General features: G+C 41.0%; 1 protein-coding gene across 1 annotated transcript in view; it reads right to left on the reverse strand.

Moving 5' to 3' along the window:
• Nucleotides 1–21,068, reverse strand: part of DNAH11 (dynein axonemal heavy chain 11) — a 164,127-nt gene that overhangs the window by 95,846 nt on the left and 47,213 nt on the right. The window contains exons 32-45 of the mRNA XM_056857443.1: nt 19,869–20,025; nt 18,864–19,009; nt 17,172–17,288; nt 13,856–13,994; nt 12,577–12,669; nt 12,171–12,365; nt 9,917–9,994; nt 8,353–8,486; nt 7,228–7,381; nt 5,520–5,668; nt 3,981–4,131; nt 2,200–2,331; nt 1,212–1,385; nt 28–232 (exon numbers count right to left, since the gene is read on the reverse strand). Coding sequence (XP_056713421.1) covers nt 28–232; nt 1,212–1,385; nt 2,200–2,331; nt 3,981–4,131; nt 5,520–5,668; nt 7,228–7,381; nt 8,353–8,486; nt 9,917–9,994; nt 12,171–12,365; nt 12,577–12,669; nt 13,856–13,994; nt 17,172–17,288; nt 18,864–19,009; nt 19,869–20,025 — 2,024 coding nt within the window. The remainder of the gene's footprint in view (nt 1–27; nt 233–1,211; nt 1,386–2,199; nt 2,332–3,980; nt 4,132–5,519; nt 5,669–7,227; nt 7,382–8,352; nt 8,487–9,916; nt 9,995–12,170; nt 12,366–12,576; nt 12,670–13,855; nt 13,995–17,171; nt 17,289–18,863; nt 19,010–19,868; nt 20,026–21,068) is intronic.

Raw genomic sequence — 21,068 nt, forward strand, 5'->3', positions numbered from 1 at the left:
GCCAGGCAAGGGGAAGGGACAACTTACTTTGTAGTGCTCCTGATGTTGTGTAATAGTTGAAGGGAATTTTGGACACCAGGAAATCTTCAGAAAGGCCAGCAAGGCGTTCCCCAATAAACACGGTTTTCCCCACTCCAGCATTTCCAACAAGCATCACAGGCTTGCTTTTCTCCAACAGCAAATCGGTAAAATATCTGAGACATGTGGTCTCCGATGTGTGAACAAGGACTGCCTGAGGCATCAAAAGAAAATAAATAGTGTAATTTATATTAACATGATGGTGTTTGAATGGTGCAACGGTTAGGGTATCAAACAAGGGCTGGGGAGAAAGACCCAGGTTCAAATTCCTGTTCTGCCATGAAACTTACAGGTAATCCTCAGACACTCATTCAGGGCCAAACTAGACAATACCATGTCCCTGACTCTGCCACGGGAATTCAGTATTATTTAAGAGTTTATTTTTTTAACTTTTCAAAACACCATGGAGGCCAATCTTGCTGTGATTGCAGGAGGATGAGGGGTTGCTGTTTTAACAAGCCAAAATACGTATGCCAACCTGAGTATCTTGGAGGGAGGGAAGGATAAAAACACGACAGATGGAAAGAACCAGCCATGGAAGTTACTTCTGATTAGAAAAAATATTTACTGTTTTTACAGTGTACACTGATGTAAACGTCTTTTATTTTTATTTTTTGAGAAACATGAGTGCAAAAACCTAAGTAATTGCTCTCATCTGCTGATTTGCTGCTGGGACTTCCAAAGGTTACTCCTGTCAATTACACAGAGGAAGCAGTTATACGCATGCACCCCTTTTAGTGAGCAAGGCTCCATCTGAGCAACAGCAGCAAACAAGGCTATGGGAGAAACAAGTATGTTTTCCCTTTCTTCCCTAAGTGGCTGTAAAAATTAAAATTGAAAAATTAAAATAAGAAATCTTCCATAATGTAAATTTTATCAGTTGCTTGGCATTATTTTTCTTTCTCCAGATACCAGATAAAAAGCATAGTCTAATCATAATATTGTGTGCAAATCAGTTCTATTTTAATAAGAGGTTTATTATCAGAAAAAAAGAAAACATCTGAGTTGTTTTTATTAAAATGTTTTTATCCTACTCTTCCATCAAAAAAAGCATATAAAATCAATTACAAGACAGATACACACACACACACACATAAAATGCATATTCCTGCATTTTAGAAAAGATTGCATACCTGCAAGGGTGTATCTGGATCCAGGTCAACACTGACTATTTTGTCACTCCAGGGCACGAATCTCTTAGTCTTTGGGTCAATATAATAATTAAAGATTGTACCATGTGATGGAAACTTTACAACTTTCATCTCTTTCTGCCACCAGCGACTGAATTCTTCTTGATAATTGGAGAGCTACAAAATAGCGTATGCCTTAATTTTATTTCCCATGCTTCTTATGCTGCATAAAGATATTAATTGCCTAATGTAATACCTTAGAGTACATGCCCTCAAGCCTGATGATTATTTATAATACTTTAAAGTCATTCAAATTGGTTATTCAGTATTTTACTACAGGTACTATATCTAACAGTAAAGTCTGCAGCTGATGCCAATCATGAAACTGCAAATCCAGGCCACTCACAAATGGTAGAGGAGTCTTTTTACTATGCGGAAGAGGGACATCAGGGTTGGGATCCTGGGCTGGTGCACCTTCCAGTACCTCACTTTGCAAGGTCTTCTACTGGCCTCAGAATGAGAGGAAGGGAAGTGGATACAAATTCTTTTCCTTCTTGGGCTATCTCCTCTCTGCCCACTTATACACCCTGGCTAGAAACTGTACCTTTTATAAGGGATCTCCTGGGTCATACATGCACAGTAGGGCTTACCAGCTCCCACTGATTGACTGGGCCCAGAGGAAAAAGGTAGGGGCAAAGAGAAGAAGCAGCAGCCATTCAGTAGCAATGGGGAGCCAGCTGTTGTAGATTCCCTGCCAATGTGTGGACCCCAGCAGATGCCCTGTAATGATGAGCCCTGTTTCGGGACTGTCTTCTGCCTCTCTATTGGCTGGATTTAGTTTTCATCCTTGTATTTTCCACAAAGCCCGTTATATAGCTGTTATGTTGATTCTTGCCATTCTTTCACTGCACAGGTCACAGAGAACTAGAACAATCTGCTTGTCTGAATCTATCACCCACTTACTGGATTTTGTAAACTGCTTTACACTTACCTGATCTTGAAAGAGTGCCCCACCAAATGCCCACACACAAGCAAAACCAAAATATGTCTCGTACAGTTCTCTCGAACAATCAAGAGATACGTTTTCAGGGGTCAGCAAACAGTCAAGGAGAGAACAGAGTGTCTATAAGAAGGAACATCAGCAAAAATGAAACATGAAAAATGTTTTGGGTTACTTGCTCATTGTAGTAATTATAGCCACAAGATTGTAACAGTAATATACATCACATTAAAGCTTCTTTCAGACATGAAATAAAACTAAAGCATCACATGTCTGCAGCTGAACATAGTGAATTAGTAGGATAACATGCCTCCATTCAATTATCTATAGCCTTTCAATCTACTGCATGTGTACTTTTTCCTTTCATCTTCAAATATCCAGGTAGCTTTTCTGAGCAATTAAGCAGTGGGCAGTATAACTCTGACCACTCTTAGGATGGGACACAATCACCTGTCCATCTTTTCCTATAATAGTTATGCCTCATTTCGGAATGAGTTTTTAATAGCCATATTCCAGCGATGACTAAAATATTAAAGCCTTAGAAGCATGTATCAAAATTGTTTTAGTGCTGAAATACACAAAAAAAAACATGGGGCCATTTCATGTCAGGTACTCAACATAGGGAGAGGGCTTCAACCCAATCCCTTCCCACACACTATGGTCTGGTTCAGAGTCAATCATCTGTGTACATATATTTTTTAAAATTTTATTTATTAATTTTTTTTAAAAAAAAGGCTAGAGTTCTGATCATGAAACTCCCAGCATCTCATCTTTGATCTTGTGCTCCAGTATTGTATTTATTGTACAAAAATAAACTGGTTTTACTTTTTGCTTTGCTTTGGATTTTATATGCTTCCCTGTCCTTTCAGCATTTAGGTCATTTAGAAATGCCACTGCATTTATCTTGATAAAGCCTTTATAGGAGGGGTATATAAAATGGAAGCAATTACTGACAGCCTGAATCCTACAGCAATACAGCAACATTAACAACTACAAGATAGCAGTTTAAATGCCTTAATCAAGGTTACAAAGGGAATCTATTACAAAAGCAGTAATGCAGTGTGGGCACATGCCATTCCTGTGGAGGGGGAACCCCACATTTATTTGACCTCAGCAACAGGAAAAAAAATTCTATATCTTGAGGTAAAAATGTTTGCAAAGGGCCTTTTTGTCTTTCTGGGGAACTGAAGCTGTATCTCTTCTTGTTTTCTAAGCAATGTAAAATATTTGATGAAACATTCAAGATAGGGGGGAAAAACCATTATTCAATCTCTTGGGTAAAACAGTAATAACTTTTAGCTAAAATTATAAGATGTGTGCAATTTAGCTGACATCTATTCTGGCAGACGTTGCTAAGTGTGTTGTGTGCTAATAATTCATGCAGACTAGAATTCTGGTATATAGTTATTATTGGTACTGCAGCTACTTATTAATGCAGTTAAGCATAAGAAGCTACAACTTATCAGCCAGACTAGAAGAAAATGTGGAACCCAGCTCACCAGGGTCTCAATCAAAGGTCTTTTGAGCCTTGTTTCCTAACGTCTACCTTTGAGATCCAGCTTGAATCAGAAGATGCCACTGCTTAACTCTTTGCCTTGGATTTATATATGGTGGGCAAATTTAAATTTGGTGAATAAAATACAGAGGTTATATTTAAAATACAGAGGTTATACCCAGGCCACATATTTGTGGGGGCTCCAAGGATTATTCATTTAAAACTTGGCTCAACCCTTTTGCGATCTGTATGTAACTGGTCCAAATAAAAGGCATACCTGAACCATGCTGTTCTCTGTGATAGGTATGATTGTTTTGAATTTTGTTTTGAGTTGATCTAAGCATGGAGGAACATATTTATCAAAGAGAATAGTCAAATTGGCTTTTTCAGATTCATCACTCCTTCTTTCTATCCAGCTTGCAGTATACCTGAAAAAGAAAAATCTGATTTCTGCAAAGTCCTGCTTGTAGACATCCACAACTGCTCTCTCTTCAGTACTGGAGAAGAGACTGGTCACTTGGCTTAGAAGTAGTATTTCATGAAGAGTTGTGAACCCATGTAGTGCTGCTGGGTCCAGAAGCATCATGTCAGGCACCATCATTGAGTTGGCAGTTGTTGGGAGCCAGGTGCCTCAGAATACACAGGGTCCCCTTAGTCACTAATGGCAACCAGCCACAGTGACTAAATGGAATTTCCACATTCAGAGACAATAAATCTCTGAATCCCAGTGCTAGGAGGCTATATAAGGGAAAAGCTTTGGACTCTTTGCCCTGTTTTTTTGGCCCTCCATGGCAACTGGTTGGCCACTGTGTGTAAGACATGATCCAGCAGGGATCTTCTTATGTGGAACTGGCTGCGGGCTGCACATCACTCTCAGGCCACTAGTTGGCCATCTCAGCACTAGTGTACTGACACTCAAAGAAGTCCAATAATAATAAATGCAATCAACTTGCTGATTGGTAGCAGTATTGGAAAAGTGACTAGAAGAAAATTCAAAGAATTTGCAGATTTGTCCAAAATTTGTAGAGATTTGTTCAAAATGTATGTGTCAGGTTCATGATACATTACTAAAGACATTTGTGCCATAATCACAAACAGTAGAGCACTTGGTATAGATTTTAATAATTTCAGCAGCACTTGTGCTGAGATAGCAATCTTAAGGCTGAGAGACTTATTCCTGTAAAATCAGGTTTGAAATTAAAGTCTTGCACTAGTGCACATACTCATATGCAAGTCCTATTCATTTAAATGAAACCTGCCCAGAAAAATTCTAGATGGGTAGCCATGTTAGCTCACAGAGACAACAGTAAACCGGCACTAAGTGATACCATAAAGACTAACAAAAATTATTCCAGCATAAGATTTTCTTGGTTAGCTCTCACTTCATCAGATGCAATTTCCAGAAAATGTTGTGCCCCAGTGGGCATTTCCTATACAATGAAGCTTGTGAATTTGTAAATAATCAAAGATATAACAAGCCATCTTACATCACAGATCAGCTCTAATAGACAGCTTTAACAGACAAAGTTATTAATCAAGAAGTTTTTGAAGACTGTCAGATTCGTTTACAGTTAGTATAAACCTGAAGCATAAGATAATTACTAGTAACTGTTGCAACTAAAAAGTATAAATATGAATAGATAATGTAGAATAGCTGATACAAAAGTGGACATATTGGCAACAGTCTAAAACAATGAAGTTATGCCAAACTTCTACAGCAATAACAACAACACCAAATGCAACCCACAGCCCAATAAAAGTCAATTGCAAATACTAGTTTTGATTTTATGCTATACTTTTATAAGAAAGTACTTACGGATTCCAACCAAGATCCTGTGGATTTACGTACAAAATACCTGCTCTAGATACAGTAGCTGGAGTAGCAGTTTTTAAATGGTGGATCTCAAACAGCAGTCTCATTGATGGAGTTAGAGGAACACGTTCACTGCTAGCAAGAGTCAGTACCTAGGCATTAGCAGCACAGAATCATGTTACTCTGCCAAGAAAATCCATAGAACACTTCTTATAATGAATCAGAGGAATGCCACCAGCTCTGTACATACTGCAAAGATATGATAGTACTCAGGCCTGATGTATTCCAAAAGTGAACTGTATCTTTCTACCCATCCAACATGGGTAGGAAGATCTCTGAATTCACCACACAACAGGCAGAAAAGGCAGTGGTTTAGCAAATTCTGGGTTGGAACCCAAAAGTGGGTCCCAATTCTTTTGCAGGTGGGTTGTAAAGAGGGAAGAGGTAGGTGAACTGGTAAATGTGGCTCAGCGGTAAGTGTGAGTTTGCCTGTACATATGTAAAATGGCATGAAATACAGCCTGTAGCATGGTAAAGCTATATATTTATAAGTACAAAAGATGAAAAATAGAATACAAACTTGTTCAGGGTTAACTGATGTGAGATACCTGTGTTTTATGCTGGGGGGAAGAAGAAGTGTTGGTTTTTATATGCCGACTTTCTCTACCACTTAAGGAAGAATCATTCTGGCTTATACTCTCCTTCCCTTCCCCCACAACAGACACCCTGTAAAGAAGGCGAGGCTGAGAGAGTGTGACTAGCCCAAGGTCACCCAGCTGGCTTCGTGTGTAGGAGTGGGGAAACAAATCCTGTTCACCAGATTCACTCATGTGGAAGAGTGGGGAATCAAACCCGGTTCCCAAGATCAGAGTCCACCACTCTTAACCATTACACCATGCTGGAAATATTGTGAAGTTACTTTGAAGTGGCTCCCAAGCAGCATGTTAAGTTTGAAGTGGCTTCAAAAAGTTTGAGAACCACTGAATTAACTGCTTTTGTGTCAATGCTATGTTGAAACACACCTGTATATCAGTCAGTTGGGCATTTTTCTTCTTCTCTTTCTTTCCATTTCTCCCTCTTTTTTTTTAAGGGAAGAACTCTCTTCTTGCTCTTTGATTCTAATTATAGCACCTTTTAAAGGCTCCTCAACAGCTGAGGCAATATTGATGACTGATGCCTTGAGAGACTTCCAGAAATTATCTTGTTTCTTCAGTCTTCACATTTGGAACCACAGTGTCAGAAAGAAGTGCACTTACTGGGCCAGACCTAAGAAGCTACCATGAGTCCTCATGGCTGCCAGACACATTTCAATCACTCAGGCTCTGGGCATTCTGTTCTGACAACAAAATTTCTAGGTGTGTGCAGGCCTAATCCAGACAGGTACTGTGACATATGGAGAGAAGGGGCTTAAGCCTTCTCCCCTCTGGTGCTGTTTTCCCAAATCAAAATGTCCTATAGAGCCAATATTTGCCCCGGTGGGGAAAGAAACAAGTAGTCAGGTTGGGCTGGGAGCCATGAGGACTTTGTAATGAGTAAATTGGCCCTCAGAATTTTATGGTAGCTATTCTGGTCCCCCAGTGATGACCCTGCAGCTGCACACCAAAAGAGGATGCCTGTTCTACCAACAAACAGCAGAAGGGAAAGTGGGGTGACAGAATAATGTGAGAGCTGTCAAACAGGAAGGCACAGAATGTTCTTGTCTCTTGCTCACCTTGTTATCATCCATAACAGTATTGAGTGACTCAATCCACATAGGGTCTATATCCCCATCTAAGACAATCCATTTTGGCCCATTATGGGTAATATTAGCTTGCTCTCTCAAAAGAGATGAAAAGAGACCTGCAAATTGTACATAAATAAATTTTAACAATGGCATTTCTAAATAACAAAGCATAAAACTTTCCGAAAAGGATCCAAAGACTCCTGGAGATTGCAACCAAGTGCTCGTGTGTGGCAACCGAAGCTTCCCCAATTTCCTACTGCTCTGACTGTAGGAAATATATATTTCAACTTGGATGCCAAGATCCAAAGGGATGGATCTCTTTGGGGGATTACCACAGATTTTGCAGTCTGCATGGCTCGTCTCTCACTTGTGTTGCAAGGTTGTCTGGCAGAATCATGTCACCTGCATTCCCAGAACCACTTCCAGCACTACCAGTTGAGCACGTGCTGAACACGGAAGCATGTGAAGTGGCCACATGGACAAATTTCAAGGTAGTTCTGAAAACCAGATCAGTGTACCAGTGAATCTTGCTGAAGCTAAGATTACTCATGTAAAGAGCTCTGTGCAGATGACCCCTCCACATGCTGAATCACCATGCAGGGAATGACAGTGGACATATGAGCTCACTCCACTCCCACCTCGGTGCAATCACTGAGCTGTCTGCATGGTGCAAATGCATGGTGGAAATGCCCTTGCCATGCCCCCTTCCTATGATCAGCAACAGATGGAAAACAGCCACTACTGAAGTAGCAGCAATGTCACATGCAGAAGTGTCACCTAATGCAGCTTTCCTGGGACTCTGCTACTGTAAGTCGGAGGGTGTATTGCTTGAATGCTCCATTTGAAAATGTCTTGCTTGGCAGGGGATAGGCTGAACCATTTCAATATCCTACTGCTTCTTGGCAAAGGCAGTTTTTCCATGGGGGAATTATTCACACCTTCTCCCACCTTCAGTCTGAAGCAGCAGATGAAGAATGTGGTTCCTCTGCATTTATGGACTTTTCCCAAATGTCCCAATACAGAAAATATCCACCCAGGGAGGAGTTCCCCCATCACAGAAAAGAAGATTGTGTAAAATGTCACAGTAATGAATAGAAATGGATCTGCTACTTGCCATCTTTCCATTCCCGAGTAGCCTGATGTGTAAAACCAAAGAGTTCATCAGTTGTCACAGTTTTGGGGTTCAGATCGTTCCAAACAGGCTTCAGCTTCATGTTTATGTAAGTCCTGTTCAGCGTTCTCAGAATCTGAAGGACAGCCACAAAGACTCCCATTATAGTGTCCAAGTATTCGATTCCAAGAAAATTCTATTTTTAATGTTAATACAGAGTGCTGGTATTCATACCCTTACTAAATGTTTCACCTTATAGTTTTGCTTTTTGGAACCCTGTTTCAAAAGTGAATTTTAGAGCACTTCAGGAACAATTAAGTACCGCATATTTTCTGATTCCAATGGAAACTGCCCTACCAGATCATTATGATTCCTTTTCCCAAATGAGACCTGTATGGAACCTGAATCATGAGTCCTAATCTTGCAGTCTCTTGCCTAATCCTGTGTATGCACACTTATCCCACAATCATCTCTTCTGTCCATGTGTTTTGCAAGTTTTTTAAATTCTTCAAAACCCTGCAAAACATGCTTGATCAGCACATAAGAACATAAGAAAGGCCTTGCTGGATCAGACCAAGGTCCAACAAGTCCAGGATTCTGTTCACTCAGTGGCCAACCAGGTGCCTCTAGGAAGCCCCCAAACAAGATAACTGCAGCAGCACCATTCTGCCTGTATTCCACAGCACCTAATATAATAGGCATGCTCGTCTGATCCTGGAGAGAATAGGTACGCATCATGACTAGTATCCATTTTTACTAGTAGCCGTGGATAGCCCTGTCCTCCATGAACATGTCCACACCCCTCTTAAAGCCTTCCAAGTTGGCAGCCATCACCACATCCTGGGGCAGGGAGTTCCACAATCTAACTATGTGTTGTGTGAAGAAATACTTCCTTTTATCTGTTTTGAATCTCTCACCCTCCAGCTTCAGCAGATGGCCCCAGGTTCTAGTATTATGAGAGAGGGAGACAGGCCAATGAGACAAAAGAAAGGAGCAAATATACCACATACAGCAAATACTGCTGTTGCACCACTTTCAACTTTCTTAAAACTATTTTCTGTCTCTAACTTTTAAGAAGAAAGGGAATAATAAGAGAACAACAGTCAACATAGGGGATGTAATTCCCAACACAGAATAATTGCAGGTCTCAGAATACAACCAGAATGCTGAATACAGGCAACCTCAGGTGAGCCTCTACACCCCACTACAGAGGGAAGCAAGCATTCCAAATCATGAACATTTTCCTGCAAACCCACACCTCCATTTAATTTCCAGATAACATTATATGTCCCATATGTAGCCAAGCCAAAAGAAGTTAGAAGGATTCCTTCCCCAGTGAAATAATCATTAAAGCTGAATTTCACTTGGCAGCTTGAGTCCTAGAGGAAAAGTAATGGTGTTTTTTTTATGACTGACTTGGTCACAAGTGTGTTTACCAACTGAGGTTCTACTTAAAATCAGAGCTGATGGGACCAACTGAAAAATATGGTGTCATACAAGCTTGCACCGTGGGCAATCTTTAAACTGTAAAAATTTGCCTGTAGGAACGGTTAAAGTGTGTTTTACCTCGCTTTTCCCCGTGCCTGCATTTCCAACCACGAAGACAGAATGACGCACTGCCAGCAGCTCCTCAAGCTGAACAACCTGCCAAACAGAATTAATACGCAGCCAGTGGTTTTGTTTTCTTGTCCTCCCATTACCACTAAGACACTAATTACTTCCCACACAGCAGTTTCTCCTCCCATCCTCTCCTGTAGTCAGGAAACTGAATTGCTGCTTCTCCAAATAACTTCAAATTGAAGAAGGTGCATTAGTCGCCCATGGCCTTGTGCCCAGAGTATAATTAATGAATGAACCTCAAGAAATGAAAACACAAGTCTCACCCACCTTTTGTTTTTACTATTAATTGAGCTACATAACTACAGTCCAGTTAGAATGAACCAATTACAGCATATCATTAAATGCTACAGAAGAAGAGAACCAACACTTTGTGAATCAGTTTAGCAAGGTAAAGGTAAAATTTTTAATAACTGTATTAACTAGAAAAGGGTTTTCATGAGTTTTTTGAGACACTATTTTGGTTCAAGATGTCACCCATATTTCTTTCCCCCCCTCTCTCTGTACCTGTACTTTCTGTTGGCCTCCATAAATATGAAGCTGTGATTTATGTAAAGAGGCTATATTATTCCACTGACTCAGTTCTGATATACCAGTGATGCCAAGGATGTGAGAAAAACTTCCCCAAATGGTGTTCTACAAGCTTATTGTCTTGTTCAAACTGAGTTACCTTGCCTGCCTGTGCAGAATTAGCATGCCGGGATACTCTGAGAAGGGTAAATACTGCACTGGCATGCTAATACTACATGAGTAGCAAGTAAAGACCAGGCTTCAGTATGAAGCCAGGCATGTGGAATGCTGCATGTTATGCATCACCATTAAACCAGGCTTCATTGGAGCTGTGACATCGGTTAACCCTTTCAGCACATGAAGTGTCCCAGAAAACACTTGCTATCAAGACTTTGACTACCATTTGATCTTGATGAATTGTCTTCTGCATGGAACTCATCAGTCACATGGTGGGGGGGGCAATTCTGTGAGTGATCTAGCAATTTTAATTCCATCAACATACTTTTAGGAGCTGTACCTATCAGAAGTATGTTGATGGAATTAAAACTGCCAAATGAATTATACAAAAGGAAAAATTCTGCAAGTCACATTTTTGGCACTAATCAATTAACATCCCACTTTAAGAAAAAGTTAAAATCCCATAAAAGAAATTTCATAAAATCAATGCAAAAGAGAAAACGAGAGCTGGCTCTTTCCTCAACTGCTGGCAACTGAATACATTTAAATGGCAACAGCAGAGATGGCAAATGGAAGTAAAGTCCTCTGTGTAATTTTTCAGAGGTTTAACCTAGAAACTCTAGTTTGAACTTGAAAAAGACGAGGAGTGGAAGGAATTAATTGTGCAAACTGATTTCAGTTGGCTTGCCAAATCTGCCACAAGGGAGAAAAGGTCATGCAGATTGTGGGTTAGATGGGTCTTAGGGGGCTTCTTCAGTGGAGCATAGCAGGCTGGCAGAGTGGACAGTGGCAGCACACAGCTCTGCTTCACCTTCTCTTCTTCTGGGAGGTACAGCTACTATTGCAGGAAGCTAGTAAGCAGAGGAGCAATCTTAACCCAGCTCAGGCTTAGTTTAGCACTCTCTCACACATATCTATTATCCACAAAGTGACAGATCTCTAGTTTGATTTCTAACTTGCCACGTGGCTCCTGCTTCTGCAAATATGAGAGCAGGAAACACATCAGATGAGCTTTGTTGGGCATTCTTATTCTGTGATCTACACTGAGAGTTGCAGCAACTCTCATCCATCTGCACAACAGACAAATGCAGTTGCAGTGGCACAGTTTGAATACTGATAGGACCAATTCGCTCACAAGACAAAGGTTATTCTGTCTTTCTCTTCTGTTTTGATGAATCAAGGAGCACAGTAATCAATAGGCAAACCATAAGCACAGGTGTGCCCTGATTCTCATCCTGGTGAAACATAAACGAGTTACTTAAGGATACTTTGGGAAAACAGCAATAAATGCCCAGATAGGAGTACAGGCTACATATTTTTTAGGGTAACAGGGATCTATACATGTAAATTTTGCCTGCACATTTACGGCATTGTGTTTTGAAATAGTAGCACTTTCAGGACACAATAGGAACATTGTAATGTACATAAAATAACCTTCACATCTAATACAACCTGTCTGCAATTATTTTGATTGAAATTCTTAAGGGGTGTAATTAAAGGCAATGGATTCTTTTACTTTGAGAATAAAGCTCTCCTCAGGCTGCAAGCGAAGCTCCAGGGTAGATTGTTTAACCATCTGTTCAAATTGCAAGTCCCTCCTCCTTGGAACATCTAGAGCTGGAAATAGGTCACTGATCAGGCCCATGAAAATTGGGCTATCATCTGTCACTATCTTAGGCAAGTTGAAGTCCCTTAAGGCTCGCATAAGTACCTGGAAAAGGACAGTAAACCATACAGGTTATAATGTAAGGGCTTTCAATGGCCTACTGCCCTTGAACAGAATATACTTTTGTACAGTAAAACAGTAACATTTCCACTCATCTGAACAGAAACAGACAGAATTTTATTATCATTGTCAGAGAGAGGAAATGCTGTAATCAGCTACATATCTACTAACTATCAATCACGACTGTTATACATACTTGATCCTCGGGTCTACTCTTGTCTCCTCGCTTCAGGGAGCCAGCAACTACCAAGACTGATTTAACAGCACGAAGACCCCAGTCATAATGATCCTGTGAGAGTTACACAGGAAAATTTAAAATGAACACTCATGAAGTTCTGTTCAGAAGATATAAAAGTTGTCACTGATAATGGGCTGTATCCTACTATCCGTGTACAGAAGGAGAATGGAGTTTTTCCATGATCCCCTCCATAGCTACAGCTCCCTCCAACTCCCAGAAAGATCACTCCCAGATGGTCTCAGGATCCATGTAGATCCATGAGGGTTGGTAGGTTGGAATGCAGAAGGACGAGAGGATGAAACCGCTCCCTCCCTTTAACGGAACAGTGTGTGTGGAACAGAAAGAAGGAGCAATTTCAATTGCTTGTCCCTCTTCACACTAAACCTTTCAAATCATACTGTTGTTACTCCATGTGAGTCCTGCAACCCCAGGACTGATTCCTCCACAAACCAAATGGTACAATACTGTCCACTGTATTGTTAAAATATGAGAATCCATAGTTTTGATTTTTTGGATTCAGATGATCTTGCTGTGATAGGGGAGGGGACATTTTCTGTAACAGTTTCTGAAAGACCTTGAGACGTTGTTTAAATTACATAGATTATATATGCACATATATCAAAAACTGAATATCAACTTTCCAATTATAAACAACATTTCCAACTTAAGAAATGTTTGTTCTCATGAAAACAGGGTTGCAATTATCTGTAACTGTTGTTTGTATGTCTTCTGTACAGGCACACATAGAACTGCACAGGCGAGCCACAGAGAATAAACTTTCAAGCTTCTAGAAGATTCAGTGTCTTTGGAGTGCCCCCCTCCATCTTGAGCTGAGAGCCAGGTCCCACCCAAATGGTCCCTCACCATGTTTTTTTTTTTAAGATTTCGGATTTTTCTGAAAGCTTGCAATCTAAAGTGAGACCGTTCATACACACTTAGACCTAAAGTGTGGGCTTACAATCTGAAATATTTTAAGAGGACATTTGAGGCTGCAGTGGAAAGGGGGAGGTGAGAAAGGTAGCACTCTGTGGGCAGAAATATTGTGATCCATGGAAAAGCACTGGTGGATCAGTGCCAGTGACTCCTTTTCCAGGTGCTATGCTTTTCAGCTACAACTGAAGCAATTTCTCATCTTTCAAAAATACACCAATATCATTCTCAGTACTATCATTCAAAGAAAGCAAACACCATTTTATTAGCATCAGTGAAGCGCCAACTTCCAAAAGAGCTCCCTTACCTGTTTAGAGAGAAGCTCTCCACAGAGTTTATACAAGGTAATAAACTTCCTGGCTAACAAGCGTGCATCAACAAACCCCTCAGCAACCAGCATAATTTCACAGATTAGTTCAATGTCAGGGACAACCATCGCACAGGGTCTAAGAAATATATAAAACCCAATACACAGATTAGCATTTAAGCGTAGTGAGTATAAGACATGTAACTAGCTTAAACTCAATACAATGAGTCTTCAAACACTTCAGCAGAGCTTGAGAGTTACAATTACATATGTCAGTCAGAGCTAACAGGGGTTTTCTTTCAAAGAAAAATATTGTTAATTGCACGCTGTTGAATATTAGCGTTTCCTACCAGTGTTATTCAAAGAAGACAATTAAAGCGTACAGGCCTTTCAAGTCAGAATTGGTAGGTCCCTCAATGACAAACCACAAAAATAATACAAGGTGCTGTCATTTAGCAGCCAAGCTTCTTGATAAAAGCACGCCTAGACATTCTGGATTTGATTTCTTTTTGAATGAAACTCGTTAAAAAATTATACAACTTCCATTGGTACAGTAAAAATATATAGCTGGTATTTTGAATCATCTTTACTTTTGCTTTCCAAGTTTCTTTTGTTCTCAAAATTACAAAAATAATAAAACATTAATTAAAACACCTCAGTCAACCCATAAACCATGAACATATAAGATTTCGGAATGGTATGTGCTTCTATGTCTCCTGTCATATTGAGCACAATTTAAAAGTCGCTAACTTAAGCTGCAATGATGCTGTGAGGACTCCCCATTTTGTATTCATCACTGCTGCAAATAAAAATACATTGGCAATGGAGCTGCCACATAGCAGTTTTCTGCATGCTTTCCTCCATCAGCTGCCATTTCTCCTGCACTTTTTTTCTACCACGCCACCAGAGGGCTTCCTGTGGCTTTAAAAAATTGGTAATTGCTAGCCAAATCTTTGGATACTTAAATCCGGCGATTGAAGCTCCGAACAGGCAAGACAGATCTTTCTACAAACTTGAAAAGACCACCAAGTTTGTAGGAAAAAAAGTGAAAAAACAAACAAACTCATTGGGGTTTAAAAAAACTGAACATTATAAAAGGAGCACCTATAGCTTTAAGCAGCAGACTCCCTCAGTGGCTGTTGCTAGGCAACCACAGCATTCCAAGGCTTGGTGCTATCATTAAAAGCAAAGGGAAGGGGGGAGAGCCCTTTCCAGGCCTATTTTGGCCTTTGAAGGAAGACTCATTGGGGCCAGGCCTGTAGGGTTGCCAGCTCCAGGTTGGGAAATTCCTGGAGATTTTGTGGTGGAGTCTGAGGAAGACAGGGTTTCTGGAGGGGCTGGACCTTACCCGAATATAATGCCATAGAGTCCATCCTGTAAAGCGGTCATTTTCTCCAGGGGGACAGATCTCTGTCAACTGGAGTTCATTTGTAATTCTGGGAGATCTTGACGTCCCACCTGGAGACTGGCAACCCTAGGCCTGGAAGCAACCTCTGGGTTACTTGATACCACCTGACTTGAATGGTTCAACTAGGCCTGGCTGCTTGCTACTGTTCAACAGCAGCCACTCTATGAAAACAGTGTGATATAGTAGTTACAGCTTCAGAGTAAGGTCTGGGAGACAGATTCAAATATCCATTTTGCTGAGGAAGCTCACTGGGGGATTCTGGGCCATATTTCAGCCTAACCTATCTCACAGGGTTGTTGTGTGGATAAAAGGGGGAAGAGGAGAATAATGTCAGCTGTTTTAGTCCCAACTGGGGAGAAAGTGGGGAACAAAAAATCAATAAACATAGCTGAAGATGGAAGACAGATAAATGTTAAGTTGGTGCATGGCTGAGAAGGAGAGAATGAGGTAAGGAAAGGAGAAAGGATGTGGGGATTGCCAGGAGGAGGGAAGAGGAAATAGTGTGAGGAGAGGGATAAAGGGGAAAGTGATGTGCCACCCCACAAGTCCTTGTGGGTTCCCTACCATGCAAGTGGGTCTAGCCCAGCAGCCAGCACTACACAACTGGGCCACAGTTTTCCTAGAGGCTGCCAGGGGAGAGGGAAAGCTTAAGATAGAAGGTCAGATAAAGGTAGTTTGGCTGTTGGGTGGGATAGAGATAGGGTTACCAACTCCAGAAAATTCCTAGAAATTTGGGGGTGGGGCATGGGGAGGGTGGGGTTTGAGGAGGGGAAGAGACTCAGTAGGGTATAATGCTATAGACTCTACCTTCCAAAGCAGCCATTGCCTCCAGGAGAATTAGGGTTGCCAATCTCCAGGTGGGGGTTGGAGATCATCTAGAGTTACAACTGCTCTCCAGATGACAGAGATCAGTTCCCCTGGAGAAAAAGGCTGCTCTATGGCATTATACCCTGCTAAGGTTGCTTCCCTCCCCAAACCTCACCCTCCCAAGGTATCACCAGCAAATCCCCAGGAATTTCCCAACCTTGAGCTGGCATCCCTAAGGGGGAACTGATCTCTGGAGCTGGGAGATCTGTTGTGATTCCAGGAGGTCTCCTGGCCCCACCTGGAGGTTGGCAACCTGAGAAGGGAGCAGGAAAACAGGAGAGGCTATGAAGGCTTACAGGAAAGGAAAAGGAGAAATGAGATGCCTCCTGCAAGTCTTTGTGGGTTCCCACTTGTCTTTGTATATTCCTTACTGATAAAGGTATACAGAAGAAAACAGATCACCTGGACAGCCAGTCCAGTTCCATAATTTTACCAGTCCAAATAAGTAGATCTGCATTTTAGTAACCATTCAACAGCTGCTACAGAAGGCTGGTGATTCATCTCCAACAAGACATTCTAATACGATTATTCAATGAGATTTGTATGTCTGTCAACTTAGAAATAATTCCAATGCACATGGAAAGGAAGATACTATATATATGAAAAACATTTCCAAGTATTTTCTTCCTTGTATTTAATCATGTGACTTGTGCATGATAACATCAACATTTAAGTAAAAGTGCTTGGAGGTTCTGTTTAATAGAAGTTATTGGATGGGGGGAATGTTGGTGCATGAACAAAAGTGAGTTAAACAGAGCTTCCAACTGATCTATCATCTTTGAGGTTTTCATCCCGCCTAAGTAACACATCTTGTTTTGTATTATAACAAGGCTTTCAAAAGTAATAAATCCCTTTTACTATGTACTTAGCAAACATATAAAAAGAATTCACTCCCTCAACTTCCCACTAGCTATCAAAACTATAACTTTGGAGCGCTTTCTCACAGAAGCAGTATGTTACAAGCTCTGTTCTACATTGCAAATCAAACAACCAACATTAGGTGGCATGAGTGTTCTGAAAGCAAATCTGTATCATACTTGCCTGAAAAGAGCTTTAAGATTTTCAGGTAATTCTGTTCGGCCAGCATAGCCTGGGTTCATAGTAATAAATATTCCAACTGATGGCTTCAGTGTAATATTTTCTCCAAGGAACAAAAATCTGTTATCAATGATATGATTAAGGAACACAGTGAGTACAAGGTTACCTTTTATTTATATGTAGGTAACTCCATGTGATTCATTTTTCTTCTTACAAGGCATCTCTAATATAATTAAGACTATGAGTAGAATTTAAAGAACCATCCAATGAATTCCACCTGTCCAAGCAGGCGTTGGACTTGAGTTTCTTGGAGCAGTCCCCCTCCATAGTGTCCAACCACAGAGAAACTGTGGGGACTTTAGAAACATTTCTGGCAGGGGTGTTCAGAGGAAAAAATGTCTCTGAAATTTTACTGCACAGGATTTATTCTATGCTTTCCCCCCTACTGCACAAGCAGCTATACTGGAGCATTGCTTCCCCTCCCACCCCTGAACCTAAGGAGAAGGGGGAACTTTAGGCCTGGCTGGAATCTTCTTTCTAACTAGAAGCCTGAAATGTTGCTTCTTGCAGAGCTTGTGTTGAACAGAACTATCTAGTCATGGGTAAGTGTCTTTTTCAAGGGTAGGTTCTCCAAGAAAAGTGAAGGAAAAAAACTAATACTGGCTAACAGGAATGAAGTCCCAAGAACCCTATGAACGGAAGTATGACACAGCAGAGACCTATGCTATGTGGCAGCTGCTGCCATGATCAAGAAAACATAGATAGAAGGGGTAGAACAGTCTGGGGCAAGTAGCCTGCACAGAAAAACTGGAAGGAGAGTTGGAGGTGCTCTCTGTGATTTGTCAAGCTGCCTCCTGAAAGAGACAGAACTTAGGGTCAACCAGTACATTTTTTAACAAGGTCCAGGTTCACCTTTGACTAGTCAAATAATCAGTACCATAATATACATGCACAGAATACCGCATGTGCAGATCCAAAATAGGGCAGATACACCCCCCCCCCCACAGATGTTTCTGCTTGGAAAAATGGCACAGGGTGGAAAAGAAGGAGCCCTTCCACCCCCATGGTGAATCAGGCCCCTGCAGACTTAAAATGATGTTCCCTATAGCTGCTATGTGTTAAAAAAAATGTATTGTGCCATTTGGTCCAAACTGTGGAACCCCAACTAGGTTTCGCCCAAGAGCTCAGCAGAACTCTAGCTTCTGGAGACAAACAACATTTTGACATACTCCATTTATTGTGAGAGGGGGCACCACGGCATAATCATGTCATCCTTTTTTCTGTTTTCATTTTTCACTGCTATGTACTCCTTTTATACCTACATATACTGGCTTGTATCCTACCACTCTGCTCAGCAAAGTTTGAAGCCTGCTTCCAGAGTAGGGAATGTTCCTCCAGTAGAAGGGTTCTTCTTCCAGTGGAACAGGCTCCCTAGACTGGTGGAAGGCTTCAAACTTTGCTGAGTAGAGTGGTAGGATGTGAGCAACTGTTTTAAGTAGAGTTCAATATGAGTCAATGCATGCCTTTGATTAGTCAAATAATCTGTGCCATAATATATGTAATATACACAAGCTTAAAAGTAACATAGTTAGGACATCTCTGTGTATGTATACACGCACAATCAATCACAAAACCCTTGTTGCACAAGTGGTTCTATAAGCTTCCATCAATCCCATAAACAATGTAAATACTCACTCTTTTTTCTTATTTCTTATTGCATCATGGATAGTCTTTACTTGTACTGCCACAACTGAAAGGACTTCCACAGAAATTCGGTTAAATTCATCAAAGCATCCCCAAGCTCCTGTCTGGACTAAACCTTTGTAGATGTTTCCTATGGACTGTAAGGAAAATAGGCTTCATGGGTCTTTTTTCCATGAAATAATGCTTTTTCCTGTAACATATGTCAAGTAATAAGAACCACACTTCTGCACTATTATACTGTCATCTATAAACCATTTGCTGGGTTCTATACTACCTTAGCATGGCATAAAATAGAACCCAGAGTGGACTATGGAAAAGCAAAGACTGAACAATGCAGATAGGAGCTGGCTGATTTCTCAGTGGTTACCATTGGCTTTTATGGGACAAAATAAACAAATTAGGGACATGATTCAGGGGACCAGGAGGGTCAGATTTACTTTATTTATTTACTTCATTTATAACCTGCCTTTTCCCCCAATGGGAACTTAAAGAGGCTTACATTCTTCTCTTCTCCATTTTATTCCCATACCAATCCTGTGAGGTAAGGCAGGCTGAAAGGGTGTGGCTGGCAAAAGGTCACCCAACAAGCTTCGATGGCAGAGTGGGGATTCAAACCAGGGTCTCCCAGATCCTAGTCTGACACTTTAACCACTATACCACCCTGGCTATTCATATTTGACTATTAATCAGTCTGCCCCTATACCTTCTTGAACATAAATGGCTGGAAAAGTACCATAATTTAGGGATAATCAGTGCAATGCAAAGCAGAGTCACCTAAGTCCACTAAAGTCAGTGGTTTTTAGAAGGTGTGATTTGGCTTAGGATACCATTGTAGATTGGAATAAAGGTACAAATCTGCCCATTAACGATGGAAAGCCCAGCCTCCACCAACATTATGCAGTTAAGGTTGGGGAGAGCAACTCCTTCCAATAATGAACAGTTCTCCTTCCACACACAATCTGCTCATCCTAATGCACACTTCATAATACACAGCACCTTGTAATCCATCTGCTCTGAACAGTTGAAGACGTAGACCATCATCCCAAGGGCATGGCCCAAATCTTTGGTGGTCTCCGTTTTGCCTGTCCCGGCTGGACCTGCAGGAGCCCCACTCATTGTCAAGTGAAGAGACTGGGTCAGAGTGATGTAACACCTTTAAGCAATGGAAAGAACCGTCACTAAAGACATATTAATATAATGTTCCTTTAACAGCTGACATTTTTTTATTGTTGCCGTTTCAAAACCAAGAAGTACAATAAATGTACAATTGATCAACTCACACTGAACTTTATTTTCTAACTTGTGCCTGACATTTTAAAATAAAAGATTACCCTGTTTTAATTATTAGAGAACAGTGCAAAGTGGTATGGCAAATAAGTACCGGTAATTCAGAAAAATTCAGGCAAGAATAAGCACATTTCAGTCTTGATGAATCATAGAGTTGCCAACGCTGGGTTGGGAAATTCCTGGAGATTTGGGGGTGGAGCTTGAGTAGGGTGAGGTTTGGGGAGGGGAAGGAACTTAGCAGGGTATAATGCCATAGAGTCCACTCTCCAAAGCAGCCTATTTCTCCAGGGGAATTGATCTTTGTAGTCTGGAGAACAGTTTTGATTCTAGGAGATCTCCAGGCCCCACCTGGAAGTTGGCAACCCTATAAATCAGGCCTATAGCTCTAATCTCTATCCTTTGTACATTGTTTTTATTCCCTACCCCTCTCTATATTTCTGCTTCCCTTCCCCCTTATAACTATAAAGTTAAATGTTGGAGGTTCACAAGGACTTATGGGAGGCATATTATTTCCCCAGGTATCCCCCTCCCTCATGATTTCGTCTTTCCCTTTTCTGACAGCCCTCATAACTCTCCTTTTTCCTGCTTCCTTTTCTCCTTCCCACCCACCAGCCAACCTAGCTTTATTTGCCCCGCTGTTTCGGCTTTTCCTCATTCCTTAACCCTGGAAGTGTCTCCCCAGGAAAAGTGTGGATGAGTTTGTGCAGCAACCTCAGTGACTCTAACCACTGTGATGGCACATCAGCAACATCATGGACTGGCCAGTGCCTACAAAACCTTGTAGTAAGGGAAACTAGAGGGCTGTTTGCTGAGTAAAAGGCAAACAATTTACAGCTGAATTCCGCCTTGTGTGGTTTTTGATGCAGCATCAACTACAGTGACAGCATAAAATCATTTAATTTGTATTCT

Source organism: Euleptes europaea, chromosome 11 (genome assembly GCF_029931775.1).
Source record: "Euleptes europaea isolate rEulEur1 chromosome 11, rEulEur1.hap1, whole genome shotgun sequence".
Classification (NCBI taxonomy): Eukaryota; Metazoa; Chordata; class Lepidosauria; order Squamata; family Sphaerodactylidae; genus Euleptes; species Euleptes europaea.